At 40.6% G+C, this 22,557-nt stretch overlaps 1 protein-coding gene across 1 annotated transcript in view; it reads left to right on the top strand.

The window, feature by feature from the left end:
• The window catches only part of LOC104402706 (activating transcription factor 7-interacting protein 1-like), a 49,134-nt gene extending 35,266 nt beyond the window's left edge, over positions 1–13,868 (top strand). The window contains 5 exon segments of the mRNA XM_010010654.1: positions 1,919–1,997; positions 7,090–7,257; positions 8,149–8,334; positions 11,147–11,256; positions 13,227–13,868. Of these exon segments, the coding sequence (XP_010008956.1) occupies positions 1,919–1,997; positions 7,090–7,257; positions 8,149–8,334; positions 11,147–11,256; positions 13,227–13,643 (960 nt within the window). The 3' untranslated portion in view covers positions 13,644–13,868.
• Positions 13,869–22,557: the final 8,689 nt, after the last annotated feature.

The following is a 22,557-nucleotide window of genomic DNA, read 5'->3' on the forward strand; positions in this document are numbered from 1 at the left end:
TTCTCTGAGAGAATTCCTGAGTAAAATAGTCATGATACGAAAAAGGGGTGGTTTTATTTTCTTGATGGGTTGAGCACAGGATTTTCTAAGAACCATTTATTACTTGTTCTTGGCAGGAATGATTCCAAATGGTTCCATTTGTAGGTCCTTATAAACCTCCCCCTCCGTTTTTCAATCTGCATTCTCCTGGCAGAGAGCCACAGTTCAAAATACACATCACTGACTGGGAAGATGATCAAATTGGAATGAAATTCCTCTTGACTTTATACTAATCAGGCAATCAATGATTATTTGACTGTGCCTTTTGTCTTAAGCTTCAAGTGGGTAAATCAGCTCATCATACTAAGAAAACTGAAGCTCTATTCTTTTAAATAGAAACTACTTAACAGAAGAGTTTCATGGTTAATAAATCTGAAAGATGTTTCACTATGTATAGCAAAGATAGAGTCCGTATAGAGGCATTATTGCCTGTGAACATGAGAAGTTAAGATATTTCTTACTCAAATTGTGTATCCTGTAGGTTGTTAACAGAATTTCATCAGTGGCAGTGTCAGAACTTAAGGCAAAAAGAAATGGGGTTTTAATAATGCATAATGAAGAGAACAGTCATGTCAGGCACTCCAAATTCAGTGACCAATAATTTGGACACAGCTTTCGTTTGCATTTAGTAATCAGACAGTACCTCTTTCCCCTTTCCTCAAAGCCTTGCCTGTGTGAGAATTGTCTTTAGGACCTCCTTACAGGCTTAGTTTTACCCAAATGAAAGGTCATAGAGCAAATAATCTCAGTGCTTAGGGGTTTTACATCTGTCCCCATCTGACTGCACAGAAAAATCTCTATAATCTTCCTGGTATTTATCATGCTGGGATTTGTACAGGCTGTGTGGGGCTGGTAACGCTGATGCTTTTTTCTGTGTTAATTGTTCAGAGATTTTGATAATTATGTTGCTTTCCAAAACCTTTGTCTGTCCTAAGGAATCTGATTTACTCTAATCCATAAATTGGGAGCAGTTCAGTCCAACAATAAATGGTCATCTCTTCTACAAAATAAACAAACAAAAAAATCCCTAATATTTGCAGCAAGTTTAGGGAACTAGAAATACATAATACTCCCCCCCCCCCCCCGGAAGCATATTTAAAAACCTGGGCTCCAGTCTGAACAGCCAAGGGACAACAGTTATCCAGAATATAAACCTTGTTTGATGGTCCTCTGGAGAGTGTTTTTTTTTATAACACTTAGCCTTCCCAATAGCTTTAAAGGTCCCTTTATTCTCTCTAAAGAGATGGTTATAAATGGCTTCATACATAGATTAATAGAATGTTAAAATTTTTGTCAATGGATGAAAATACAGTAACGAAATTAATTTAAAAAGCTGAATACAATCAGTTTTCTGATGTCATTTGATGACATGTTTTGTAAGCATACTGGTTCCAATGAGGCTTTCTCTTAGTGTGAAGTCAGTTTCTTTGTAGGCACATTGGCTGAGCTGTCTCAAAATAAATAATATATTGTTCTGGTGACTGTTCTGTCAAAAGGTTATACTGCTATAGAGGAAAGCACAGATAACAACCAGATTAAAATGTTAAGAGTCATAATTGAAAGATACTCTGTAACACCAGATTGTTATTTATTTACCTGTAAAATAACAACATGCTACTGGTCATCAGGGTTTTTATACTCCTTACGAACCTAAGAATACTTCAATATTTGGTATCACAGTACAGTCATTTGGTTATTGCCTGTTTTTCAAGTTGTGGGAAATTTGTCTGAAATTACTTCCTCCTGCTCATTTCATCAGTTCCTTTGTAATTGATTGTAAAATTCTGAGACCTCTCCTTCCAAATGTTCAATTCATATTCCTTTTCCACCTGCATTCCCTGGGTTTGCTTTTGCAAAATGAAGGAGTTTTGTCTTTCAGAACGGGAAGGTCACAGGAAGTGATTCAGGAGCTGTCATTGATCTTACACTGGATGAAGAGGATGATGGCTCTTCTCAAGGTAGGGTGAAAAATATTTTGCTAGATGCAGAGGTAGTTGAGCTACAAGTATTATTTCCTCCTATGAATGACAGCAAGGAATAGACTTTTGTTTCTGCTTTGTGTATTGTATTCATCAGTTTTTCAGTTAAACAGGACTGTTGTTAAAGAATTCTGATAGGCATTTACTTACTGTAAAACAGTCTAAGATTTTTACCTTTACCTTAATTTAAGCATCGTTGCTATCTGTGCTTAAATCTGTTAGCCTTGGGGAGTAATTTGAGACATTTGAATTCTTTATTATATTTTGGTAAGTTTTTATAGATGTATTTAATTTTTCTGCTTATTGATTTATTAAAGACCTCTTAATTCTACAGGTGGTATTTAGGCATTAGATTATTACAGTTTCTAATCTTTTGTTTAACTAAAAAGCTTTATGTTCAGGAGTTCAAATACCAAACACAGATCTGTTCTCTGCTTTGGGACTGTGTGTCAAAATTAGAGTAAATATAGTTGTGCTTTTACAACCTTTGGCAATCTGGATGCACTCTTCATCTTTGAAAAGAAGACCTTTTTTTTTTTTTTTTTTTCTTTTTTTAAAGTAGTATTTTCTCAGAGTGTTTTTAACTCTGATTGCAAGAAGTATGTCTTCACCTCACGGTCACCCGAAAAGATCAATACCATGGTTGCATGTGCAAATACAAGAATGCTTCTCCTAAGCAGAAATGCTACCGCCATGGTAGAGTCAGTACAGTAACTTAATTCTTTCTCAGTTTCTTTCTGGGGGCTTGAGCCGGTATCTTACAATTTTCTTTTGTGGAGTATTATGAGATTCTTTCCCCTTCATTGTCAGGTTTTAGAAAATTGTCCTTTCATTAGGAAGAAAGGTTAGTGGGGTACTTTCAGGCTGGTTTATCTACTGAGTCTCTTCGCTGCAGAGCAGAAGCCTGTCTCTCACTATAGTCTGCAGCCTTGTAGATTAGTTTATGTTTAGACTTGGTGAGGAGTCAGTAGAAATATGTGGACTGAAACCCCAGTAAAAGCTTGAGTATCACTATGCAGTGAAAACACATCTCTAGGGTTTTGAGCAGCTTTTTCAGGAAATAATTCACCTGTTTTGATAACAGCATTCAGGTTGAAAAGAGGAAGAGTACACTTCTGACAGCTTTTGCATAATCACATGCATGTATATACCTTTGGCTAAATATTTTTTCCACTGCACTTTGTTTACAGCAAATGGGGAGCAAGTTTTACTTTGTTCCAGGTTCACTGGGACAAAACCTCAGGATAGGAAGTACCACCAGCATTATGATGTTTGCTACAGTATGCTGGGATATCAGTTCAGTAATAATTCAAGTAGAAGAGCAAGGGAACACTCAGATCCTGATTATTTTGTTTAAAGCACTGTCACCCACATACTAAGTAAACCTAGTTCTGTTACTTATAAAAAGTATTTAAATAGATGTTAATACCTGGGGAGGTATCTGTTGCGTGCATCCCGTTAAATCTCTCTAGGCACAACTAGGAAACAAAGTTACACTATTTTGGTAGTATACAACTATGATGTATGTCCTTGTTGGCTGAAATGGCTGGAGATTTTGGTTGAGAGGAAATTTTAACATTGTGGTAGATTTTTAAACTTGTTCACGTAATCTACTTTCCATCCTTTCATTTTTCCACTGAAATTTCCAATAGGATCAACAATTAATATCTTAACACTGTATATCAAAATGTGCATATGGAGTAAATTAGACTTAAACTTTAGGTTAATAACTATGGCATTTTTAGGTGTTTTGTGACGTTATTAAACTGAAATCAGAGTTTCTGTATTGGGACATGGAAGACTGGACCTGTTTAGACTGTCATCAGGCCCAGTCTTCAGTCATGGTAGATAGCCAAAACCCTGTGTGTTATTTTTAAGGGCTAACTGTGTTTTCAGGGTGGGGGATTTTTTGGTTGGTTGATTTTTGGGGTGGGTTGGTTAGTTTTGGTTTGGTTTTTAGTGTCATAGTGACTAGGATCTTTAACTGTGTGCTTGAGCCACCAGGTTTGGACTCTTAGAAAACACAGTAACTCTCAACAGCTATTAGTTTGGCATTTTGGATCCCCACTCTATTAACACAGATACCCATGTCCAAATTCCAACCCCTTTTAAACATACATCAGTCTGCATTCAAATAGTGGTTTGCGCAGGGGGGAAGAACAGTGTTGCCATTGCACTGATACAGGCAATACAGCATTTCCTCTCTATATTTGCATTTCCTCTCTCTTCAGCTTTATCAGACAAGCAACAGACAGACATTCTGTAATTAACACATGCAGGTTTTCCTGATCATCGTCACTGCCCCACATGTGGTTTCTCACATGAGTAGTAAAAGCTCTTATCAATTCTTAAATGGCTAATATTGTGCTGTCTATTATCCTTTATTTCCTAGTTGTCAAGTCTTAGCTTTGTTGCTGACTAATGTTTTGGTCTGCTTCCATAATGGTGGCATCTTCCAGTTCAATACACTGCAACTAAATTTAGTGCACACCTTCTGATGGTGCAAAAGCTATTAATGAAAGTTTAACATTTGAGAAACCACGTTAATTTCTGTTCAGAACAATTGTTGACATCTAGAGCAATCTAGATATTTTTTTGTCTGTGAGTATCTTGCAATACTTCTACAGTCCTCTTGCTTTGATTAAATACTTGTGTAGTGTGTTACATAGAATTATTTCATACAAATACTAAAACAGGAAATAGATTTAGCTCATCTAATGTGGACCTGTAATATAACACAGTTGTCTCAAAACCAGCCATGTTCCACTTTATCTTTTTGTAGGAAAAAATGTTAAATACATATGGTATCATTATATTATTAGTTGGTTTATCTAATTAAAGAATCTGTAGTTCTCTGGATCACTTTTTGATTCTTGAACATGCATATGGTATGTTTGCTGTTCTGTAACTACACCAGTTCTGAATTAGTAGGCTGACTAAAACTCTTTCCTTGCTGTAACTGCAGTGTGTAGATCCATTTTCTGGTGTGGAAATTAGCCCCTCTTTTCCAACTTGTGTATTAGATGTAGAGTTTTGCTTACACCTCCGATAGTGATAACTTCCATTTTATGCTCGTTTTAATAAATCACATTGCCCTGTCTCCTCCACGTCCACATTTTTAGTGAATATAGCGCTGTGTTCGTTTAGGATTGGAACTGTTCCTGTATTACTTTTAACCTTAGTCCTGTGTGTAATATGCACCCAGACTTCCTGTTTTCCTTGGTGATTTTTTTCTTCTCACAGCTGAATCAGCCTTCCTTAAGTGTTTCCATTTATTTAGCGAAGTCTGGTTGGTGATCCTTTATCACTTCCCATGACTGGTGCAATTCTGACCTAGTTTCCAGCAAGTGGAATCTCAGCAGGGTTCTGGATTTGTCAGGGACAAATGAACTTGCTTCTGTGTGAGATTAAAAACAAAAGCAAAACCAAAAAGCCCTCACATTTGTCCTGTCATTTTTACTCGAACTACATTTTCACAGCAGTAGTGTGTTAAGAGTTTTTACTAGTTGAGTCATGAGCACATCTTCCCTAGGTTATGACTAAGAATGCACTCGTAACACTTAAATTATCCAATGGCAGTTGAAATGTGCATGAGTTTGACAGTATTCAAAGTAAACAGCATCTCAGTAGGAGTCTCTTTAGAGTCAAGTAATTTGCTGAACACTGGGATATCTCATTCTCATGGAAAATAAAAGAACACAACAGCTGTTAGTCGATGAAAGAGCAGAAAACACCTCACCTTCTGTTTTCAAAATAAGCATCCCTTTACTGCTCCTTTTATAGACTTTGAAAAAAGAAAGAAAATAAGATTATATTCTCATCAGATGGCTTTAATGAAGTAGCTCAGCTATTCAGTCTACAGAAAGAAAGTATGGTTTGCAATTTATATTACTTTTTTTTTAGGCATTCAATTGTCTTTTATTTATCATATAGCGGTTTCTGAAGGGTACTCCTACTTGAAGCTGTTAGTAGCTGGTGTTAAAGACAGTTCCATGAGACCATAAATATAATCTCCAACTGCTATAAAAAAACCCGACATTTTGAGCTACGCTGCCATTAATCCTGTTCCGAGTGCTTTGAAATCAAATACTTAATTGATAGTTTCTAAATGTGTTCTTCAATATATTGTTGATACGTTTTCTCAAGTGTAAAATACATATTAATGAATTTTTTATTTTTAAATTGTGCAGATTTTTACTAAATTAGTGGCTGCTGCATGTACAATATTATTAGGGCAAATCTAGTTTTGAATGATGCCCTTAAAACCTACTCTCTTATCTTGTAATTTTAGTTTTTGGTGGTGCTTTCACTTCCCTCTACTATAATCTAGCTGAAATATCCAGGCAGAAGCTTGTCAATTCTTCTTTATTCAACTTGTGCGCAGGCTTGATTACATACTGACTTGCACTTGAAAATTTTTATGTTGCCACAAATAAACCAGAGCAGGAAAAAACATTGCTGTAGTAAACTACAGATATAGATGCTGTTTGTCCCTTCTCACAAGGCAGCGTCATGTAGAGGAGGTTGTCAGTGTGAGAAAACAAGTTAAATTCTCTTTTAAAAGTTTCCTGTAAATAATAAAGTGATTCTCCTTTATTAAGAAAATAGCATGAAAATTCAAAACAGCAACAGAAAGGGCTTGAACAAAGGAAAAAGTCGGCAAATACAAAAGGTAGACAAGTCTTATTTTAGGGAGCTCTATCACTTTTTTTGAAACAAGCTGAGTACAGCAGTTTAGGCCTTCTTAAGGTTTTAGGCTATTCTCTCTTTTTAATAGAAACTTCTAAAGACTGCTACTGAATTCAGTTTCCATTATACTGAAATACACAAGCTTCATGAAGATAGAATGAAACATTATGGGGTGTGGAGGGAGAGGAGATTGAGATGATGGAAATGAGAGGAATTGAATGAATTTTGTAGTTTGCATAATAAAAAGATCAAAGCAATGTCATTCTAGGAAATAATCCTTGCTAATCTGTGAATGGGGGGGAAGAGAGATTTTAAATCTCTGTGATGTTCTAACTTCTCTTTGCTATCATCTGTAATTTCTTTTTTTTTTTTTTTTTCAAAGCAAATGGCAAGAAGCAGAAGCAGACACCTGTTACAGGATTGAGCATATCCACCCAGCCTTTGGCTCGACCCTTGCAGCCTTTACAGCCTTCACAGCCAAACCCTGTACAGCAGACAGGAGTACCAACAAGTGGACCTTCCCAGACCACCATACATGTGTTACCTACAGGTAACTTAATTTTACACCATTATGTGAATGCAGTGACTCTTCTTTTCTTAAACTAGACTCTTGTGTGTTCTACATTATGCGCATGTTTTCAGGTGAATATTCAGAATGTTTGAATCGTGGTTTAGTCTTCCATTCTAGTCAGTTTACAATAACTTGGTTTTTTAAACTGATGAAGTAAAAGGGAAAGATAGTTCTGTTGGTTTGGAAAGCATTCGGGATCAAATTAATTCCATGGAGAGAAAGAAATCCTGCTAAGGATCGTTATGGAAATTATTAAATGTACTGTTGTTTGTAAAAGTGAAGAGAAGAAACCTGTAGCAGTTACATTATTGAAGTAATGGGGAGGTGGGGAAATGCCCACCAGCAGCATCCCTCCTAGATCTGTCCACCTGCACTTGGCAGTTAATCCTTTTGGCAGAGTGAATGGCAAGGCTGACATCGAAGTTCCATCTGTAGTTAAATGTAATTTTGTCTGCCATGTAATTCTGCCTCCCCCCCCCCCCCTTTTCTAACATAAACATAGATCCTCTTTTTTCTTTTTTTCCCCCTTTACTTTCTTCTTATGTAGATGGTTGTTGAAGATGAGTTGGCATTGGAATTGTCTTACATTCAGAACCCTTAGGGGTTTTTTTTGGGGGGGGGGGGTATTATTTTTCTGTTTGGAATTTGTGTATGTATTGGCATTATTATTTCACATGAAAATTCCTGTTTGTTTAGGCTGTTTTCTCTTCTTGCATTGTCAAAAGCAGATAGAATTCCACAGAGAGAGTTTTTATTTTGCGTAGCTCAAATGAGTCAGTTTTCCAAATGAGGTGTGTGCTCTGGAATAGGTGTATCATCTCAATGTCGTGGAATTCCATTCTACGTTGTAGTCTTTCTGTCTTTTTCCAGCTCCGACAACAGTGAATGTAACTCATCGGCCACTGACTCAAACTGCTGCAAAGCTTCCTATACCAAGAACCCCTGCAAACCATCAGGTGGTTTATACCACTCTTTCTGCACCACCAGCTCAGAATCCTGTAAGAGGAGCTATCATGTCAAGCCCAAGTTTAAGGCCAGTCAACCCACAGACTGGAGGTAGGGGATGCCTTTTTCCATGTACATTTTTGTATGTCACACCTTGATATGTTCTACCTGATGGACGTGGGATTTGGTTTTTCGTTTTGGTTTTTGTTGTTTGGTTTGTTTATTTGGTTTGGGTTTTGGGTTTGGGTTTGGGTTTGTTTTTTTTATAATCCTTGTCCAAATTATAGAGGTTAGGGTTTTTTCCCAGCTTACAGACTTGAGAAAATCTTGGGCTATGAAGAAATCATTCCCCCTGCAGCTATATGAAGGAGGAAAAACTGGATTTAAGTAATCTTGGGCACTAGCTCTGCCAATCAAGCATCTCTGAATGACATGCCTAATGCTTTACAAGGTAGCGGAAAGTAATGTGATGAGCACCACTGTAAGATCAAAACATATTAAGTATGTAGTAACTTATGTCTGTTTTCCTGTCTAAAAGTTACATTTGTATCAGGCATTCTGATGTAGTTCTTTAACAATCTGTGTCCTGTGCCCAGCAAATTTCCTTATTTTCTTTAGGCCTGGACAGATGAAATTTCTCAACAAATGTATCAGAAATTGATGCATGCTGGAATTTCCCCAACTAGAGATGTCAGCAAGTTTATCTTGACTTTGCAAACCTGTAACTGGTGTCTTCCCATAGCAGGAAACTGATTTTCTGAACTGAGTTGTAGGTGTCAGAAATAAGGACTTTAAAGTTAAACGATAGTCTCTATTATGTTACAAAGTGATAGATCTTAACTGCCTTTTTTTCAGCTTCCCACAGCTTCTAGCCTATGGTTATTTTAACACCTTTATGTTAAACATAAATTTCCGTGTGTTCTAGCACACTGAGTATGAGCCTACTTTTGTGACATCCAGGTAGTGATTTTTCAGACATCATCTGTATAAGCCAGAATCAGAACACTGCTTGAGCAATGTAAGACTGTACCTATGTAGGCTTGTGCAGAAATAATGAATTCATTGTTCTGAAACTATAGTTTCTGGAAAGGATAATATCCATGTATGTTTGTAGCAATTTATTTCTGTGTCTTTTATGATGGGGCTCAGCTGCATTGCCATAGACTGTGAAAAATTAGCTGTGCTCAACAGAAGTTGAGCCAACAGTTCTTGAGCTGTGAAATGTCAGGGAGTAAGGAAACTGCTGTTCTTTTCAGAGTACTTGTTGATATTTTTTAAACAACTTGTGCTCTTATGCCATGTACATTTGAGTTCAGATTTTTCTGACCAGCCTTGTCTTCCGAGGGGCATGTCTGCATCTTCTGTTAAAAGGCATTAAAAGGCAAGGTAGCCCCAGCCCACACTTAGTTTTCTTCATCGTTACTCTTAGTTGCAAGTTAGATGGATGTGATCTATTTGTTGTTTGGAAGGAGTTTTGAGTACCTACCTGTGCGTTTGCTTACATTAATTATCTTTAATAGTATTTTCTTCTGTGCCAAAATACATGGTGGTGTCAGAATCTACTACTAATTTTAGAGCAGCTATTCTGACTACATAAACATCACTAGTATTAATATTTCTAGAATACCTTTAGTGTTACACATGCAAAATAATGTGTAGTTGAAGAACTAGAAAATAGGCAATATGCTATTTTAAGGCCTTTTCTAGAACTCGGTGAGGTAGGAATTCATGTTTTTCAGGCAGGGTCATCCAACAAGAGATCTTGTGTGAAGTGCTTCTGACCTGGTGGTCCAGTGATAGAAGGAATGCTTATCCTGCAGTTGTCTGCTTAGAAATCTCAGAAATCAAGGCAGGTTTGCACAAAGTAATTAAGATTCACCTTGGCCAGACCCTGAATTACCTAACGTAAAATGATTCTTTCCACAGAAAGTTGGGCAAGGTCATCTCCAGAGGTTTCTTCAAACCTGGATTTTTCTTTGATTTGGTTAGAGGCAGTTCTGTTACTCTGGATTGAAAAGTATGTCTGTGTCTTACACAGTACTATTGTTTGACAAGCCACAGAAGACACAAGAAAATGACTATTCCTGCATAGCACTGTGTATTCCCTGAACCTCAGGACAAGGAAGCCAGGTGGCTAACCACAATAGGTGAAATACTAGTTTGATTAGAATACAGATTATTGCAAGGCTTTATATTTACATACCACTTAGCGAGGTTTCACATATTGGTAACAAAAAAAGCAATGATGTTTCTTGAACCCTTTTAGCTGTCATGAGTTCTCATCTTTTAGTCCATTCTGCATTTTTCACTATCTTTGTTATACAGCTCTCAGAAATGCTGCTACTGGGGTGTATTGGTTTATATTATAATTAAAACGGTCTTTAGTATCAGTAGCAGATGTTTCAGGAGTTAAGAGCTCTTCACTTTGACAGATTAGCTGTAAGAATTCATGCAAAGTGTTTGGCAAATTATAGTTCTGTATTTCTACCTCAACTAAGTAGTATGCTTAGCTAGAAATCATGCGAAATTTGCACGTTATATCTTAAGACATTTCTGGCCATCTTTCTTCAGATAATTGTCATTTCCTGAGATAGAGTAAGTGTCATGCTAAAACAGTGTATCTGATTAAATTCTTACAGATGAGAAATAGGCAGTTCAGGTGGCTGTTTATAGTACTGTTTGCACAGTTAAGTTCTGTCCCTTCTGCAGACGTAGCACTTACTCTCTTTCTTTTACAGCTTCAGGGGATGGAAGGTGATTTTGTTGTTGTGCAGTACTTCATCAGTCTGCTGGCAGTTTGAGGAGAGTGTGTCAGTTCAAAATTTGGTGTCATCCAACTAAACCAAGGAATTGGTCTCCCAGTGTTCTGTTTAGCTGATTTTTAAGTATTGAATACTCAAAGTATTCACTGTGCTTCTTATAGGTATGACAGTACGAATGCCTCAAACAACTGCATATGTTGTGAACAATGGACTAGCTCTTGGATCTGGAACGCCTCAGCTTACAGTGCATCATCGACCACAAGTGCATGCTGTGAGTAGTACTTTTGAAATTACTTAATGCAATTTATAGGCTTGTTTCTGCGTTAACGTCTTCCGGATTGCTGCTTAGCGTGAACTGCAGGATAGTGAAATGCCTTGTAGACACATTGCAGTCAGTTCACATGCTTACCACCACCCTGTCACATATGGCAACTTGAGACTGGTAAAAGCTGTGCAGTCTGTTAGCTTACCCCAGTGTTCTCCAGATCACCAGTAGCATGAATGGTTTGCTGTGGAGTTAAGGTACAGAACTGCTACTAAAAGGTTTTGTCATGGTTTGGCTACAAATTGGATGACCAGTTTCTCAGTACAGCTGTTTGCAAAACTGGGGTCGGAGAACAAGGTACAGACAAGATCCTCAAAGCTGCCAACTCCCAAATTTCGGAGTTTTATCACTGTTGGGGGTGATTACTTCTGCATCACCTCAAACCGTTTTTCATAAGTATTTGAGAATTTACTCTGATTCATTTCATGTTTTGTTGTTGAGACAAGGAAGTACAAAATGAAATAAGATCCTTTGTAAATAAGAAAATTCAGTTTTAAGTAACTTTAAGCTTGGTGGCTTTGTACATAACAACAAAACTTTCCAAACCTAAAAAGCCTAACCAAAAGAACATAATAAGGATCCTTGTAGAAGATAAATTGTTGTAGCTGACATAGTTTTAGAACCTTATGACCTTCATATAAAATGTATTGTAAGCAAAATAAGGACCATAGATAAAGAGTGTCTGAAACTAGCAGATGTTCAGGAGGTGCTGTAGCTAGGTTAACTGATAAGTAGAAGGATGGGGAGAAATCACTTACTTATGTCAGCAGTGTTACCGAACTAATTAAACTGGTGTAAGCACTTATCTACTGCACAGACCTCAAAGACTACCAGAACAAGAGTTCAAGGAAAGGATAAGGTGATGAAGAGGAAGATGATGAAGACATGACCACCAAAGGTCCCAAAGACCACTACCATAATAAAGTGCGCATGCAGGAAGAATGTTCTAGGAATGTGATGTCATGTATAAACAACTTCATGAATATGTATACAATATAATGAATATGTATGACTACAATATAATCACCGTTCGGTTGGTGCTCGGACAGAACACGCTAGGAGGAGCTATTCCTCTGGCACTGCAATAAAGAATACCTGCTTGTCAACTTAAAACTTTGTTGATGAGTTCCTAATGAGTTCTACGGATCATTGTTGAGACTAAAATAAATACATTGCCTGCATACTTACTGTTGGGCAGTCACATCAATTGTGATGGCATGAAATTTTAAATATATTGCTAGCAAGACAGTTCACCATTCTTTCAATATAAATATAATTCAACCTAATGTATTCTCCAGGTATAAATAATGAGAAAATCAAGCCAATATTACACAGAACACTTAAGATGACAAAAACTACCCCAACCTGAAAAAAAACAAGAGCAAAACACAACCAAAACAGAAGGGAAAGCGGCTTTTATGATCAATTTAAAGTGATAAAATCCACGTGGCACCGTTACCCATTCTGCCTTTTGTGACTGAAAGCTTGCCTGGTTGCCTGATGAGTTGTCAACCTCATTTACTGCCTGAGGAGTTTTGGATGATGTAGGAACAGCAGCTCAAATGTACATTAGCTTAAAGTTGTGAATTTGCCTGCTCAGCTCTTAATAAAAGAGCACAGCGTTCAGACCATCACCTCTTGGGTGAGATGCAGAGGATATTGGGCAATAACTGTGGCAGTGATCATCTGTACAGCTAGGGTTTTATATGCAGATACTAAGAAATTACGGCATCCTTGGTCCCATCCCTTCTCAACATTTGCTGCTGCTTTCTTGCCTCTGCACACAGGACTAAGAGTTGTGCTGGTTGGGTGATTGCAGGCTCATTTGCTTCTAGTTGCCTGGGGAATGATGAATCAAAGTCTTCTTCCACTACTGTAGACTTTGACCTTTTCCTTATTGCTCTTACGTCTCTTAGGAGCCACCACGCCCTGTACATCCTGCCCCACTCCCAGAGGCACCACAGCCACCACGTCTGCCCCCAGAAGCTGCCAACACTTCTCCACCTCAAAAACCACAGCTGAAGCTGGCACGGGTACAGAGCCAAAATGGTATTGTGCTATCATGGAGTGTCATGGAGGTGGACAGGAGCTGTGCCACTGTGGACAGTTACCATCTCTATGCCTACCACGAGGACCCAAGCGCCACTATGCCTTCCCAGTGGAAGAAGATTGGGGAAGTGAAGGCCCTCCCGCTACCTATGGCATGCACTCTTACACAGTTTGTGTCTGGCAGTAAATACTACTTTGCGGTGCGGGCTAAGGACATCTATGGACGTTTTGGACCCTTCTGTGACCCCCAGTCCACAGATGTGATCTCTTCCCAGAGCAGTTAAACTAGAGATCTTTGGAGCCTTTAAACCTGTCCTACTACCAAGAATTACCCCAGTTTTGGGGGTTGATTCCCTGCATGAAATTCACTTTTAAATCCTCTCTCTGCAGGATTATTTTAGACAGTTGTGTGGTACACTACATGCATTCAGAACCAAAAGAAAAATAAAAGTATCACCTGCAGCAAGAGAGCCTGTGTTTTTCTGGATAGCTCAAGTCATGGGCTGTTTGAAAATTTAATTTTCCCTTCCATGACAGCTGTTCCACCTAGATACCTACCTACCTTTTATCCAAGGATGCCCTGCATGCCTGGGATTCTGCTTCAGAATGGGAACAAAATAATGAATTACAGTTTGACTGAAGCAAAACACACACATCTGTAATATCTACCAAGGCACTAACGTGAGGGCAGGAAGAGATTTGCCTCTTGTCCCCCACCCACCACTCTGAGCAGGCTGTAATGCAAAGGGTGGTTCAGTGTGTCACTTTTTTTACTGGAAGATTGAGTGGTCTCATCTTATTTAATAAACTGTAAAGATCTCTCTTGAGGGGAAGGAAGGGAATTTGAGTCTGGCCAGGGAACCAGTATGTGTGTAAATGTAGAGGTGGTGGAAAAAGAAACAATCAGCCCACTGTCTCCTACCTCCTGAATAAGAATGTTCCTCTGCTTTCACAATCTTCCCCACTCACACTGGGAGCATTCCCAGGTCAGATCTGAAACTGGATTTGTAGAGACTGCATTTACACCACTCTAGCTCAGATAATTTCTCTACTCCTCCCCTCATTCATCCAGCCCTATTTTTTAGATTTATTTTGTGCCTTAAAGAATAATTTCAGAAATAAAATGTAGCCAGATACCTTGTCGTGTTCTTTTTTTTCCTTTTGCTTGGAGTTCTTTTCTCCATTAGACTTCTAGCCTTTCATTACTGCTTCTCAGTTTCCTGGCTTGCAGTAATTATTATTTCTGTGAAGACCAGAAAGTGTAACATCTGCTGATGCCAGATCTGTTTTTATCTGCAGTATCATTCAACCCTTTCCTCACTGTAATTCTTAAGTAGTTATTTTTGTCCTGTCAAGAACATTAGAGTATACAGATGGGATTTTCCACCAGAGCCTTTCCCTGTTCTTTTGGGAAAGCTGTATGCTGCAGTTCAGCCAAAGAAGAAACCTCTGTGGTGCGGCACCATGAAAGTTTTTATCAGCTTGCACTCAGTTTGGAAAAAGTTCAAGAAGATAAGAAGTTGGCTTCCCAGTTGTTTTCTCTGTCCCATCACCTGCCTGCCTCTGCAGAAAGCTAAGACACCAAAAGCAGTTCAGGAATTATTTTAGACACTGACCTAAAGCTAGTGAGCAATTGCAAATGTTAATAGGTGCTTTCATGATGCTTCCGAGCTGAGAAAAGAAATTGATGTGTCTGTCCCCCTGTCGCTGACATGTGAAACTTGCTTTTCAGAGAACCAAATTGTAACGCACCTGGACAAGAGAGTATATGTAAGAGTTCTATTTTGGCACTTTTCTGTCTCAGTCCTGCCCAGCAGAACCAAACAGTGGATTTAGAAGGGAACGAGTCTGGTTTTTTGATACAGCAAAGCTGTAGAAGGTGACGTTTTCTAGTTACAGTGCTGTCTGTCTTAAAACCAACATTTTTACTTGTAAAGCAAGGTTGAAGAAAGGGCAGGAAAAATTAAATCTCAGAACATGGCTGGTGGAATATCCTGTGAGATTATAGGTTCTGTAGTTCTGTTCCCTTCAAGAACTTCTACAGTGAAAGAAACAGCACTGTAGATTTTTGTTTGTGCTATTTTACTGCACTCCTTCATGTAGCTGGGATTGTCACTTCTGTCAGGTGAGTAACGAATATTCTCTGTATGGAAAGTTGCATTTAAAGTATCACAGTTTTACTGATTTGGGCAAGCAAAAATCTTGTCTAAATCCAAGTATCATGGGAGAAGGTTCACACTGAATCTCATATATGAACAATGTGTAACCTTTCCTTTGATTAACAGTTGTCCCTGTAATACTGGTGCCAATAATCAGCAATGCCTTGAATTTTTCTATGTTTAATTAAATGTTTTGTCTGCCTATTTCAAGGATGAGTTACTTAATAATGCGTTTAGTCTGCTTATGAAGAGTTGGGTCTTTATAAAGCCAGTTCTGTAGTAGAGGTTAGAGCAGTTCATTCCAGTTGATGGCTGTCAAGTCCTCCTTGGACAATTTTTTTAACATGTTTTTGAGGTGGTACCAAAGGGCCATTGGCCATATCAATACAATGAGGTTTTATAGTTTGAAAATCAAAATAAACATTAGAATACAACCTAGAATTTACACTGTTTATTTATTTGTGATTCCAGCCCAAACTGTTCTTGGCTTTGTCTTGCTTGGGATGGGGGGGTGAGTCCTGTGTTAGAATTTTTCTCTTTCCTCTGATGGAGGTGGTCTGGAATTGTGTTTGAAGGGTTTGAGAGCTGTATCTATCTATCTTTAGAGAAAAAAGACTCATCTTTCTTTATTAAAGATGTAGTTTGCAACTGAACTGATGGTAAAAAGTGGATTCTGGCTTAATAGATCTGTTTCTGGTATATATGGCAGAGTGCAGTTGATTTTTTTGTTGAGAGATTAAATAAGCAACGTACCGTTGACGACTTCTTTGTTTCATCCCAGCAGTGGCCAATTGTATGAGGTTCAACAAAGCAAAGTTTTGGGCCCTACATTTGGGTCACAGCAACCCCTTGCAACGCTCCAGGCTTGGGGAAGAGTGGCTGGAAAGCTGCTCATGGAAAAGGACCTGGGGGTGCTGATTGGTGGAGCTGAACATGAGCAGCTTGTGCCCAGACAGCCAAGAAGTCAAGAGCATCCTGGTCTGTATCAGAAATAGCATAGCCAGGAGGGCCAGGGCAGTGATCGTCCCCCTGTACTCAGCACTGATGAGGCCACACTTCAAATACTGTGTTTGGTTCTGGTCCCCTCATTTGTAGTGAAATAGTGAGTTACTGGAGCAGGTCCAAAGAATGTTCAGTGAAGCTGTTGGGGGATCTAGAGCACAAGTCTCATGAGGATCAGCTGGAGAAGAAAAGGCTCAGGGGGACCTTGTTCACTCTCTACAATTACCTAAAAGGAGGATGGAGCCAGGAAGTGGCTGGTCTCTTCTCCCAAGTAACAAGCGGTAGGACAAGAGGAAATTGCCTCAAGCTGCACCAGGGGAGGTTTAGACTGGATATTAGGAAAAAGTTCTTCCCCAAAACAGTAGTCAAGCATTGGAACAGGGCTGCCCAGGGCAGTGGTACAATCACTGTCCCTGGAAGTGTTGAAAAACTTCATAGCTGAGGCCCTTGTGACATGGTTTTGTGGTGGACTTAGCAGTCCTGGGTTAATGAACTTGATGATCTTAAAGGTCATTTCCAACCTAGTTGATTCTGTGATTGTATGAACTGAGCCACTTCTGCAAACTTTGTCATGGTGGAGCACATTGCTGCAGTGAGTATTCACCCCTTAAGCTGACAAACAGGAGTACTGCCCGATTCCTTAACTCATGCCACTTTTCCATGTGTTGTGGGTTGACTGGTTATTTTATCATTCTTTCTTCACCTCCCAGAAACGAAACTATTGAGAAAATAAATTTCTGCTAACAACAAACATCCAGAAATTATTTCAGTTAATAGACTTTATTTGAAAGTATTACCAAAGTATCCAGGAACTTTCCATACAGGTCTGTTAACATGGTGCTTGTGGACTGGGCCCTTCATAAAATGTTCATTGCTGGAGGTTTCCAATAATCCACTTTTAAATGTGCCTAAAAATCCCTCTGTGGCTTTTAAGTGGAAGGGTTGGGTTTAGTTACTTCACACTTCATCCAAGTTTTTCCGTCTTATTTTCAGTAGCCTGGTATAAAGTTGCTCCTGACCTTGGGTTTTGTTGCTGCCACTGGGCAGGTGACATTGCAGCAGTACCACCTTGGATGTAGCTCCCTATGTTTTCACAAATGCAGCACTGATTCTACAACTGTGTTTTCCATCCTCAGTTCCTGTTTTGTTTTAGGTTTGCATGGCTTTTTCTGTGTGATACAAGAGCATCTGGATGTCCAGGTTGAAAAATTTGAGTGAGTTAGTTCAGTTTTTGGTTGGAGAGGAACCCTTCTGTGGAGTGCTGATGACAAAATGCCATTCCTTTCCACTGCATTCTTCCTAGTTAGAGCTTCATTGGCCTTCTTTACTCCAGTGTGTGTCGAAAAAAAAGCTTTCTTGGATTCAAATAACTGCATCTTAGGAAGGGGGCAGGCTGTAGAGACAGCATCTGTACTGCACCTGCAGTGGCAGCTTCGGAAAACGGGTGCAGAAGCAGGTTCCCTTCAGCCTACATTTAGTTCTATGCTCTAACCGGCTTCCGTCGGAACAGCAGCTGGTCTGAAACTTTGCTCCTTTGAATTATTTGTGCCACCCTTGGCTCTGTTGGATCACTTGAGCGCTAGGACCAGACACTCACCCATTCCCAGGATTTTAGCACAAGGCTGGAAATGCCCATGGTGTCTTCCCTGTAAAAATAAGGGGTCTTACCCTGCTTCCTTGGAAAATGACAGCAAAACCCCTTGTGCCTTCAGTGGGAGCAAAACTGGGCCAAGTAGCAGGATCAGAGCATCATTTCGTAGTGTAACAAAGGGCTGAAGTGACTTTTTATGCTGTTTGTCTTTAAATGTCCAATCAATTAGAATCTGTATTGTATGTAGGGATGGGTCAGATCTGTTCCTGCTCCCCAAGCAGCCATTCCCCAGTTTGAGTATTGCTACACCACTGTACAAAATCAAGCTGTGATTCTGCCTTCTTATAAACACTGGAGTATTTTCATTTAGTCAAAAATATCCAGATTTTTTTTAACTAGAGCCTTGGTATTATAAATACATATATTGGGGTTATTTTCTAATTTGTTGGTTTGGGCAGGGGTGGGCATTGTGTGAAAAAACACTAGAGGGAGAGGACTTTGAATGACACTGAGCCAGCCCTGCTACCAAAATCTGCATTTCCTTCCAAGCACCTTCTGAGGGGAGAAAGGAAAAAATGATAGCTGAAAGAAAGCAAATGAATGAATGTTCTTTTCCAGCCTAAGTACTTGTTAAAATGCATCTTCGTTTTTCATTGTCATTATGCAGGCTGAGCATTCTTTTTCTCTTTTTTATATATAGATATACATACACACATTTTTATATATATTTGAAGAGTTGTCTTAATTTAATGGGTTATAGCTGTAAATAAGATAACTGGGTAATAGCTGTTTGGGGAGTCCTGTTCAGCTTTAGTAATTTATTGGCTATTGGGAGTCAAACATGCAAAATCTTTTATTAGGAAACTCAGAATCTGATTTCTTTTGTTTTGCAGCTGGACTTGCAAATACAAAAGAAATTAGGACTGATTTAATGTCCAAATTCAACAGGGCACTTGTAAGCTCTCCCCTTTTTTGTACGTACTGTAGATTAGTGTGTGTGTCTGTGTTAACTGGAGTGGGGTTTTGTCTGACAAGCCTGAAATTTATACTTTGAAATAAACTACTGGGTTTTTAACCTTTTGAGTCATCTCTGCTTAGTTCCAGAACCTCAGGAGAGAGCTTTTTCAAAGAGAGCCCAATGTGTGCTCCTTGTCATCAGACACACTGCCACCTTGCGCAAGTAATGTTAGGCAGCAGTGGTTTGGCTCTGGGTCGTTCCCAGAAAGGCAACTGCATGATGCTGCCCTTTTCTGCCTTCTCACAGAAGCAACAAATTAAAGCAATGCTATAATGTCTGGAAAGTCACATTCCAGGCCATTCTGCAAAGGAAACAGGGGCTACGGAAGTGCTCAAGGCCAGGCTGGACAGGGCTTTGAGCAACGTGGTCTAGTGGAAGGTGTCCCTGCCCATGGCAGTGGGTTGGAACTGGATGAGCTTTAAGCTCCCTTCCAACCCAAACCAGTCTGGGATTCTATGTGCCATGGACAGACAGAATCAAGGAACTTGCATGCTGAAGTTGCTCTCGGGGGAGAGGAATGGAAGCCAAATTGCTGGTGCTACTCTTGTTTTCCTCCCCTCAAAGGGCTGCGCTTACCCTCTATAAAAATGATCATTCTTTTAGCAAGAGGCTGTCAACGAAGTAGAGACCAATGGCTTTGTTTTTTCACTGCATTAGAGCCATGAGCCTGCATCAGTGGCCTCAGCACACCCAACTGGCCCATGCTTCTCAAGCCAGGGCCTGGCTGTTGTGCACAGAACTAATTGCATCAGTCAAGGGTAATGAAATTGGGGGTTATAAAAAGGGTAGTTTAGTGCCAGGGATCAAGAAAGCCTCTGCCCTCCACCCTGCTGCTTTTCAAGGGTAGAAACCAGGTACAGCACCATGAAATAAGTGGTGGAACTTAGTTGAGCCCCTGTAAACAATTTTACCAGAGGCAGTACGGGAAAAGCTGCCCCTTGGCCCCAGCTCTGCTGCTAAATTCTAGAGGTCTCAAAGTACTTGAAGCTTAGAGTTTTGTCGTGCCATCCCTGAGTTAGTGCTGAGCCCGTACTTCAAGGACATATAATAAATATATGCTGGTAATAATTAGTTTCTTGCACTTATTGAAATGTGCTTCAAGCCACTGACTTAAAGACAATAGACTCCTGTGAAAGTGATGCCTGCACACACTCCCACTTGGGAGGCCCAGGTTTCCCAAACTGCCTATTTAAAATAAGAGTACACACACTGCCCAGAGCTTAGACCATCAGTTTCATCATAAAATTTCTGCTGTAGGCAAGTTCTAGTGACTGAACAGCAGGTCTCTATTAGTGCAAGACAGGTTCATCACAACCACCTCCCAAGCCCATGCTCCCACTTGGCCCACTTCAGCCAACCTGAAAGCCTGAAGTTTAAATACAGAAGACACAGGCTTCTAGACAAGGGCAATAAAATGCTGAAAGAGACATTTTAACTTTATACAGCTGCCTGAAAATTAAGTTGTCAATTCTCTGGCCCTGCCTTCTCCTCTGGTCCCTGATGTTGCTGTGCTGGGAAGAGGAGCTAGAACCAGCTGCTGTGGTTGTGGTTGGCAGATCAGCCCAGGCTGGCCTGCTGGCAAAGGACACACACAGGACAGCACAGTAAGAAGAATGCAGTGACCTGTAACAGCACATTTAAACACAAGAGAAAAAAAATAGCCACAGTCACATGGACGGGAGTCCTAAGGCTCAGAAGGTCCCATTGATATAAACATTTACTCACAGAAAAGGGCTCTTAAAAGTAGAGGTCTGTTTTCCCACAGCTCCAGGTTTGAGCACAAAACAGCTCCTGCCTCAGGGTAGGGGAAGCTCAAGGTGGGAGAAAGGCAGAGCTCCCATTTCAATGTCCCATGACAAATGGGCATGGCACATCTGCTGCATGCCTCTACTCCCTGCAGGGGGGAGCATCCAGGTGTGCCCAGGATCATTGTCCAGCACCATGATCAATCAGCAATTTCCTGGTCCCTGGGAACCAACTTTTAAACACCACTTTTCCTTTAGTGTTTTTCTGTAAGACTGGGTGAAGAGGCCCGCACTGGTCCTAGGGCTGACACTCAAGTAGCAAACAGCCATCTTCCAGCCACTCTGCACTTCAGTCTCAAGCAAGCAGCTGATTCCTGGTTCTCTGCTTGCTGTCAGCTCAAAGCCATGTTCTGCCTTTCCTGACCCAGCTCCAGTCCTCCTTTTAAGCGTGCTCCTTCATGCCTGGTACGACCCGTTCCATTCAATATGTGGCATTGGCTCTGTGGCTGCCAGTCCTCAGTAGAGGGGTTTAAAACATCTCAAGGCAATGATCAGCTGCAAACTCCTGAGGGCTCCACACAGAGTCCTTAGTTCGTATTTGGTGCTTAGCCAAAAAGCATCAAGGCTACTGCCCTCTGAGGCTGGGGCTACAAACAGAGTCCCAGTGAGAGCTCATAAAACTAAAAGCCAGGCAGAAAGTGAGCCCCCCTTGACCACAGACCAGCAGGAAAACAACCTGCCCTCTGCAGGCTCCAAGCAAACAAGACAAGTAAGTGACAACAGGTAGAGCTTCCCTGTACCTAGAGCTCAACACAAAGGCAGGGGCTGCTTGGTTGAGTGCTGCTGGTCATGCTCGGGGAGACACCACCTATCCCAGTGCCCCACTGGCCTTCATTCCTCACAGCTGGAACAGGGCAGGGAGGGGTTGCAAAATACACGGAGGCGCTCTGTGCACAGAGCTTGTGGCAAGGACAAGGGCTCACGGAGGAATCACGGTCCCTGTGGTCCCAGCTGTGGCTGAGCAAGACACCTTCACTGATCGAGAACTTCAGGGTAGCAGTAACTTGTGCGCGCAGAGTCCTGTGCCGGGCTGCCTCCTCCCCATCACTTCGGCAGGAAGCACTGGTGCAGCACCGCCACCTCTTGTGGCTCACACCGAGCGAACACCAGCCTCATCCATCCCCCTCTGGCACAGGCACAGCTGCAACTGGCTCACGCACCCGTGCACACACTTACAGTGGATCTGGGTACCACAAACGAGTAGCTTTGTCCAGCAAATTTTACACAACGAAGAGCTGTCCTGCAGACCAAAAAGCAGCTCTATGGTGAGTACTGCAGCAGTTGGTCATTTCCCACAGTGCTCTCCTGCCCCTGTATCTCACCCCATTCCTCCTCCCCTGCACGACACACGTGTTCCCTCCGGCCTCTTGCACTTACCTCCTTCTGCTCCAGCAAGAAAATCACTTCAGTCCCTGCATGGATTTTTCATCTTTTTGGCAAAAGCTTTGCGGTAACTTCTGGTCTCCCTCTTCCCTTGGCAGAACTCAGCTCTGCTGTGACAGCCAAATAGTCGGGCTAGAACCTCACCTGTACTGCAGTAACTAACTCACTCCCCCATCACACAAGCTAAACTCCCGGGGTTTGATCGAAACCTCACACTGCTCATTCTTTGCCTTCCTAACA

This window comes from Nestor notabilis, unplaced genomic scaffold (assembly GCF_000696875.1).
Source record: "Nestor notabilis isolate BGI_N333 unplaced genomic scaffold, ASM69687v1 scaffold3353, whole genome shotgun sequence".
NCBI lineage: Eukaryota > Metazoa > Chordata > Aves > Psittaciformes > Psittacidae > Nestor > Nestor notabilis.